General features: G+C 34.9%; 1 protein-coding gene across 8 annotated transcripts in view; it reads left to right on the forward strand.

The window, feature by feature from the left end:
* DZIP3 (DAZ interacting zinc finger protein 3) overlaps positions 1-8,834 on the forward strand; it is a 95,271-nt gene extending 86,437 nt beyond the window's left edge. For 6 of the 8 annotated variants that reach the window (XM_032406490.1, XM_032406491.1, XM_032406492.1 and 3 more), the window contains 6 exons: positions 1,007-1,132; positions 3,030-3,169; positions 4,671-4,791; positions 5,263-5,406; positions 5,493-5,594; positions 7,497-7,684. In XM_032406490.1, coding sequence (XP_032262381.1) covers positions 1,007-1,132; positions 3,030-3,169; positions 4,671-4,791; positions 5,263-5,406; positions 5,493-5,594; positions 7,497-7,607 — 744 coding nt within the window. In that variant the 3' untranslated portion in view covers positions 7,608-7,684. Of the gene's footprint in view, positions 1-1,006; positions 1,133-3,029; positions 3,170-4,670; positions 4,792-5,262; positions 5,407-5,492; positions 5,595-7,496 lie in introns of all 8 variants that reach the window. The other 2 variants (XM_032406494.1, XM_032406489.1) reach the window with 2 other exon arrangements.
* The last annotated feature ends 275 nt before the right edge of the window (positions 8,835-9,109 follow it).

Genomic DNA, 9,109 nt, shown 5'->3' on the forward strand with positions numbered 1-9,109 from the left:
TTGGGATGTCATTGTACATGTTCTGCTGTTTCCTATAAACTGTTCATTAGATCTAGAGGGTTGCTTAGAATCAGGTTCAATATTTTTAGCAAGAGTACTTTATAGACAATGATGTATACAGGGTCTTTCTTTTGTAACATTAAATAAGAAATGTCAACCTCACGTATCCATTTTAATGTTCCCCACTAAGCTTTCAGCTACTGGTTTTAGTATCGTTACTTAAAAGGGCTATGCTGATGTTCATTTTTTTTTTTCTATTCAAAAAATAGTTGAACTTCTTTATGCCAGTGCTAGATCTGGCACATGGTAGAAACTTAATCTGTCCTCTTCTGTAGCCTAGTCAGTAAGGTATCCATCCCATTGGTAGATGCTAAGAAGGGCTAGCTTTCCACAAGCCCCTAGGAGGTGCAGTAATACCTACAAGCATGTGTCTACAAGTCATTATAGGAGGCTTTATGCCCCAGGCCCACTCCACTTCAGCTTTCTACTCTCATTGGAGCTAAACAAAGTCAAAACTCCATCAGGTGGTACAAGTTCCCTCCAATACATAATTAGGGGAAGTAATATTTTCTAAAGGCAACTTTGGTTCTTTAGTGGAATTTGAGTGTGAGTATTGTTCATCAACGTGGCCAGTACTCATTAAGGAGCTCCTTTGCATAGCCCTATATTATTATAGTTGGAAGGGAACCTTAAAAAAAATCACCTAACTTAACGCTCTGTTTTATAGATTAGTAACCTGGCATCCATGGTTACCTAGCTAGGTGGAAAGAAGGTGAGACTAGAACCAACTTCTCTTCTCTGTGTTCTTTAGTATATTTGACTGCCCTTTGCTTTTCCAAATATTCATACATTTAACTGATGATAACACCGTTTCTACTGCTAGTGCTTTGTGTCTAGATTTCAAATTGATATTTTTCTTCCCAACCATTGTTCTGAGTTTAGATCTTTGCCTATATAAATATATAAATGTGTGGAGTTTTTGTTTTTTTAACCTTTTCTATTTTAGATGCAGCAGTTCTTGGGAAGACCCCTTGTGAAAGAATCTTTCTTTAGACCCATACTCACTGTTCCTCAGATGCCTGCTGTTTGCCCTGGAGTCATCTCTGCGCCTGGCCAGCCTAGAGCCCCCCTGGTACAGATCTCTTTTTTGTCTACCACAGTAGACTTCCTGAGTGAATGTCTTCTATTTATTTGATAAGTGGTGATGGTGGTGGTAATAGTGGAGGGAGGAGAACTGATAATTGAATGAATAGTTCCATTTGAGGCACTGTGCTAGGAGCATTACATATATTATTTCATTAACTGATAATCAGTTTTTGGATACAACAATAATACATTTTTATAGTAGACAATCCTTACACGATTTTGTAGTTTTGCTTCTGTAATAGGCAACAATACAGGGTAAATGACAAATAGATCATTTATATTTAGCATGTTTGGGTAGATTAAAAAGCAAAGAACAAAATTATGCCACAAAGCTAAAGAAAAATTTTATTTACACAAACATAGACACACACAGGTATAGTAGGACAGTGTTTCAACTTTATCTATAAACACAATATAAATAGCATCATCTTGGAATATATTACACTATAAAGTTATAAATCTTCCTAGCTACAATTAGCCACATAAACCTTATCCAAACCTGAAGAGGCAGTAGAGAAATTTTAAATGACTAGGATTATTAATTGTAATCTTGGCAGAGGTAAACGTTTATTTAAAAAAAATCTTCTCCTAAAAACTGATGTTAAATATAATTAATGAAAAATTCTCTAATCTTGACTTTTCCATAAATACATTCTAGTCAATTTTTTGTACCTATAAACAGTCTCCCTTTGAAATATATAGTCAGATGGACTTATTTTTGTAGAGGCTGCCTCTGCAAACAAATATGTATATAGGCCTTAACATGTTAACTGATACCACATCTTTTTATACCCATGATACCACAGTGTTGCTCATGTGGTTTGCACCTGCACCATTATATAAGGAGCTATGTATATAAAACTTTATTGAAAACTTTAAAGTATCTCAGCCTTCTAATAAGATTACTTTCTGATTCCTGGAGAAAAGGTTGATACTGAGGCAAACCCAGGTTTCTGGGCAGTATTCTCCTCTGACTTAGTAGGCTTTGTCTGGGTTATTTCAGTGGCTGTTAGTCATGGCTAATTTTTCATGAGTAATCTTATATTTGAAAATAACCTGTAGAACATTAGGTAAAAGCTGTCATGTTGATAATTATCCTAGTAACCAGGTGAAAATATTCACTTGCTGATATTAATTAGAATCTTAAAACTTCTAAGAAGAAACTACCCCAAGATCTGGCAAAACTCTGATGGTTTCATGGCTCGGAGTGTCACTACAACTTCCACACCACCTTTGTCTGAAACATTCATGAGACATTGGGCAGACATTCTAGTAGTATTCTCATCTTTATTTCTCTGAAAATTCAAATTTAGCACAAACTACTTTTATATTTAGAAAAATTAGAAAACAAATAACATAGAAATATACAAATTGGAAAGCAAAATTACCCTGCAATTGAATCCTAGGAAATAATCACTGTTTACAGATTGTTTATAACTTGAAACCTTTTTCTATGCATATATATTTTTTAAAAATATAAAAATGAGTCATACCATAAATACTATACCACAGACTTTTTAAAAAAAATGAAATATTTCATGGACATCTCACACTCAGATATATAGATCTGTTCTAAAGGATTGATTAGATATGCTATAATTAGCAGACTAGGTTGTTTCTAGGTTTTTAAAATAACAGCACTAAACACCCTGTATTTCTGTACATTTTCAATTACTGAGACTCACATGTCCTCTTTTAAAAATAGGGGTAATTATAAATAATAAATATTATTGTGCTAGTTAAATAAAACTCTAAAAGGGGAATGTATATGTCAGTATTTCTCTTCATTCTAACCATTTTCTGAAGTGTGGAAATACCATGTTGTCATGGAATGTTACTTCCTAATAACTGAAGCTGATGGGTTATAACTGTGCTCCTTACAGATGACCGGTATAGCCTGGGCTGTGCCAGCACCTGTGGGAGAGGCTGTGTCTCCCAGTGCAAGTCTGGGAAGTGATCCACCCATGATGAATTGGGAGAGGATTACAGACAGGCTGAAAACTGCTTTTCCACAACAAACCAGGTATCATAATTTTTATTTAGTTTGAGTACAGATCATACGCTACAGTTTCCATAACCATAATTAGGACAATGAAACAAACACAAACACACAAATATATAACCTTAGTGTGGCCTTAGTAAGGAAAATGAAATTTAAAGAAATAGTGTTCAATATAAGTGCTAGACCTCTTCACTAAATTTATTAGTCTTAAGTTATGAAAGAATAGATTTTTAAATTTAGGTTTGCTCCTTTATTAAAAGTACAACTAGTCATAAACCTATCCAATTTTAATGCCACCAGCTGCAATAATTATCTTAACCTCTTTCCAAAGTGAATTTTAAGTTGATTGTATGCTATACAAGCCCAAACATCAGGTTTTACCCTTCTATTTCCTTAATTTTATTAAGGCTTTTAATTTTTGTTAGAGAACACAGTTAAATGCAAGAAATAATGATTTTTACTGTGCTTTTCACAGTGCTGACTTTAGCAGAAAGATATTTTTCTCCAGAAATGAAGTTTTTTATCTTTACTTTTATATTCAAGGAAATAATTCTAGTTTTTAACCAATATTTTCACTTGAAGCCTAACACTTTTATTTAATGAACATATTGTTATGCTTCAGGATTACATTATGGTTTTATAAATATAGTGAGTAGATGGGGAGGAAATCGGAGGGGGAGACGAACCATGAGAGACTATGGACTCTGAGAAACAAACTGAAGGTTCTAGAGGGGAGGGGGGATGGGTTAGCCTGGTGATGGGTATTAAAGAGGGCACGTATTGAATGGAGCACTGGGTGTTATACGCAAACAATGAATCATGGAACACTACATCAAAAACTAATAATGTAATGTATGGTGATTAACATAACATAATAAAATTAAAAAAAAAGAACTGTAATACGTTATATATATATATGTATAAAATGAATAGTAAATCAAAGGTAGTTTTACAAGGCTGATGACCTGACACTTCATTTGGGAAAGAAAATATTGCATTCTGCTTTATCCTACCAAAAATATATTCAGAGGCTTTGGGTCAAGGGTCTGTGATAGTGGAATTGAAAAAGAACATATTAATTAATTGTGTGATAAAGAAACCTAGAAATATTTTAATGTGTCTTTTAGCTTCTCTGCTCTGTGTAATCTTTGAGTTTTACAAAAGTAAAATTATTTACAGAAGAGAGACAGACCTATAGTAATGTAGTTAAGAAGGAGTATTTTGTTCCTGAGTAAAAGCAGTTAGAGACACAATAAAAGAGCTCAGTACATAAGTAAGTAGGTAACACACTCAGTTTTCATACAAGCTTTCAAAAACAGTTAAACTTTCTTTTTGGAAAGAATATTAAACTTTAGGAGTTTTTGTTTTGGTGTAAGATAAATGTAGATAGACTTTAGCTCAGAGATCAAAGGGCCACATCTATATGCTGCTACATATCAATAGGATTTTGTATCTTGTGTAGGGGGCACACCCTCAAGGCAGTAGGAAAAATCACCACTGCTCTTTCCTGGATCTCTTCCAGGAAGGAGCTTACGGATTTCTTACGGAAATTGAAGGACATTCATGGGAAGTCCTTATCTGGACTGACATTTGATGAAATTGTGTACAAGATTTCCCAATTTATTGACCCCAAGAGATCACAGGTAAAAACAAAAAGCCTTTATCTGCCTGCCCTTCTGTGTAGTAGTGAGTGGTCTTAATTATCTTCATAACGTGTCTATAAATCAATAACCTATAATCACATTAAATTGTCTATTAACAATTCAACTTCAACTTAACAAATGACATTGGAAGTCTTTTTGAAATACTACCTGATCATTCTAGAATAAAACTGACCCTCTTGAAATTTCTTCTAGGTTGCTTTGACTCTAAAAGAAGACCTTTTTTCTAATTTTAATTAAAAGAGCATATAATGTTTTTTTTCCTTTATCTGGCTCTGAGTATACAAGTGATATTGCTAACATTTTGTTTCAAGATTTCTTAGAAATCTAATTGACTTTTACCCTTTTGCTAATTCTCACTGTACCCCTGTACCCCATTTTCTGCGCTGTTCTATTAGTTTTCACTGTGTTAGAACACTTCTGGAAAAAAAAGTGTAATAATCTTGTTTTCAGAGCCAAGGAAAATCTGTACCAAATGGTAACTGTGTTTCACCCAGCCACACTCCTCCACAGTCTAATACTGCCCAGCCCCCAAAACCAGCCTGGAGGCCCCTCAGTTCACAAGGGCCTGCCTCATGGGAAGGAGCCAATAATTTGGTGAGACTAAAACTGTTGATTCTAAGTACATTTAAATTTGAGAAAAAGAAATGAGCTGAGTTGAACCTTATGTGTATTTTCCCTAGGATGATGAGGAGGAAGAAGAAGAGCCTTGTGTGATCTGTCATGAGAATCTCTCTCCAGAAAACCTCTCTGTTTTGCCTTGTGCTCACAAATTCCATTCTCAGGTAACCCTTTAAACTTACCTTTTTATTTTATTTTTTATTTTACTGATTATTTTTTCAATTAAAAAATTAAATGTCATTTTAAAGTCAGTTTAATATAGAGAAGTAATATGAAATAGTAGAAAAATGACCTGTACACTACCCTGAAACCTCAATATTCAAAATAAGGTTAATATATTTAGATAATAGAAGATTCAAACAGGGGCGCCTGGGTGGCTCAGATGGTTAAGCGTCTGCCTTCGGCTCAGGTCATGATCCCAGGGTCCTGGGATCAAGTCCCGCATCGGGCTCCCTGCTAGGCGGGGAGCCTGCTTCTCCCTCTGCCTCTGTCTCTCTCTCTCTCTCTCTCTCTCTCTCTCTGACTCTCATGAATAAATAAATAAAACATTTAAAAAAAAAAAAAAGATTCAAACAGTACCAATAGGTATGTAATGAAAGTCTAGCTTTTCTTTTTTCTTTTTAAGAAATCTGATTTTTTATCTTTTTGAATATTTTGCCGTTAAATCAACTAAGCGAGATTCATGCTGCCTTACTTGAAATCATATACATGTATCATCAGATATTGCTGTGGCATGAGTTCCACAGACTATAACTTGGGGCTTTGGAGTACCACACAGAAACACTTACACCTGTTTTCACCATACCTAGCCCCAGTTTGTGCTGTGCTTTCTCAGATCTCCATACACCTTACAGGAAAAGAGACAATGATAAGACTGAAATAATACAGAGTAGTTCCCTTAGAACTGGAAGGAATGTTAATTGACATAGCGATTCAGTGGCAGTTTAGCAACAGTGTCACTGTACCTTGATTTGCTATAAATAATGCATAGTGTCCTGTCTCCATGTACTGATGGCTCCCTACCATTATAAAGCATAAGATTTACCTTAACAGTCTGGGCTCTTGTATTTGCTCTTTAGATGCTCAGGTTTCAGTTTTAATGTTAGAAAAATATGAGACTGGCATATCTTTTGTTGATTTTTGGCATTTATATAGATTAATTCCTGGTGTTGTTGCTGTGCAAATGCTATTGATACACAATTTATGAACCAAGTCTTCTGGTGCAAAGATGTAATTTGACCCAGGAAAAGATAATCTTACATAAGAAAGTCTTCTCAGGGAAGTGAATAGTAGCCAGCTCATTCAAGCCATATCTGTAAAACACGATTTCAAAGATATGTGATACCTAGTACAGAATTATATTTTCTATTTACTCTGATATGAAGAAATAGACACAGACTGGCTAATCCCAAAAGATCAGGAAAGATACTTAGTCATCTGAAGTTGTTAAAGTCCTACCCATTTAGAAAACAAATGTTTCATGAAACTTATTATTCTTTGCCATTGCCCATAGAATAGAAAGCAGGTAACCTATTCAGGTTACTTTTTAGGGTTACAGTTATATAGTGCCTATTCTTAATCCTTTCTCATCTGATCTGGCTCTCATTATTTATACAGGTAAAATTGATTTGTTTTGGGAGAGTTAGTATTCAAGCAAATGACATAACAGATAGTTCATAGCCCAGGAGTACCATCATTGTCACCAAAGAGCCATTTGAAAAGTGTATCCATCATCTAGGGATTTTAAGTTCAAAACACCATAAGCACTTGAGAACAATATATAATAAAATAGAGGAAAAATATGTAGCAGGTTTCCTCAGCCTCCTTGTTAGGAAGACTTGCTAAGTCATCCTGAAAACTGGGACTGGGGAAAGGATCCTAATCCACTGAACTCACTGAAAGGTGTTCTGTTACCAGCTATATTACTCAGTGAATCACAGAGAAGGTGCCATTATTGCAGCAGTTGGCTTGGCAATTTACTAGATAAGGTAACTGATTATATAGAGTAACAACTGCCTCTGCTAGGCTAAATCAGAGAGACTGACATGAATATTTTTGCTCCTTAGTGCATTAGACCTTGGCTGATGCAACAGGGGACATGCCCAACCTGCAGACTCCATGTTTTGTTACCAGAAGAATTTCCGGGTCACCCCAGCCGGCACTTGCCCAAGATCTGATCCAAGGGAGTGATTATGCAAAGGAAATTCAGTTATCAGGTTCCAGAATTTAGTTTTGCCTTTTATTATCAGCTGATAGTGTGAGTGGTGTGAAGCAGTGTGCTCTTTAGTATTGTACAAAAGAAGCTAGCTAATCTCATCAAAGCTGTAGCCAAAGAGGACAGAACAAATCTTCAGGACTTAGAGCTGAACTGAAAGGGCTTAAATTTTAAGTTACATTATATTTGCCCCTATCTTAGTAAGCATTTTCTTCCAGTGTAAACATCATTATTAGCACATATCTTAGGATGTTTTTGTCTTTTTCCTTCTTATTCCACTTATCCTTTACTGTCACCCAATATAGGCTACATTTTAATTTCCTGAAATCAATTTAAGAGGAAAAGTAGAATAGCAAACAAGTAGGAAAATTCCAGATTTTATTTTCCTTTTAACTTTTAAAACTGCTTACAAAATACATAATTGAAATACTTAAATTTTATCCCTATCTTCCCCATTCTTCTCTGGCCTCTAAATATGTGCCCATGAAGAGATTATGAGTGACTTGAGGGTGTGGACCATACAGTGGTGTGTTGGAGCTTAGCTAATAATAGTTTGTGAGAAGTGACTGTTGAAGTTTCAGGAATTTTGTGAGCCAGTGATCAAATTGTTCATAGCTTGAAATCTGCATAGTGGGAGTATTTACACCATAGAAATTTGTAAATGTTATAAGTCAGGGCTTCTCTTCCCAAGAACTTCTTGTTAAACATTTACCAGTACACCACTGGGACCATGTCTGATCCTCCTGTTTCTCAATGCTTTGCACAGTAGGTGTAGCATAAATATTCCCAGAATCAGAAATCAGGAAATAGAAATGAGTTAATGTGTAAATTAAGTCACTTTCTCAGTTGAATAATTGAGATCTTATGTTCATTTGTTAACATTGTCATTGGACCTTACACTTGAAGGATTTTTTTTCTGCCTTAAAAGTTTCTTAATTTCACTTTGTCATGCTGCAGGGTGTGGGGGACTGTACGTAGATGCTTCTTATGACAAAGTTAATATTCACTGGGCTAAGCTGCCATCTAAAGCTTGTCAGTAGGAACTTTCTTAGAGGTCAAAAACCTATTTTGAAAATAGTATTGTGTAAATGCTGTAAGTGTTGTACATGTCTTTAGTTAAAAAAAATCTAAATTCAGTTACCATGTAAGATGTTACTTGGTTCATATTTGTTTCCATAAATTAATGAAAATGAGACTAAGTGTTTTGACTCTATCTGTATATTTCAGTGTAAATGTATCTTGAAGTTACTTTAAATCTATTTAAAACTGCTATTTCTGTAATTGTATGCTAAATGTTTTCTTCTATAATGACAAGAGACTGGAAAATGTGGAGGACAATATCCAAAAATGAAGGCAGGCAGTCTTCTAGACACTTAAAATGCCAAGAATGTCTCAGAATTGAAAAATTCAGAAATTATAAGGCCTTTAATAATTATCTTGTCTAACACCTTGAGGTCATGGTCC

The sequence above is a fragment of the Phoca vitulina genome, unplaced genomic scaffold, assembly GCF_004348235.1.
Source record: "Phoca vitulina isolate PV1807 unplaced genomic scaffold, GSC_HSeal_1.0 scaffold8, whole genome shotgun sequence".
Lineage (NCBI taxonomy): Eukaryota > Metazoa > Chordata > Mammalia > Carnivora > Phocidae > Phoca > Phoca vitulina.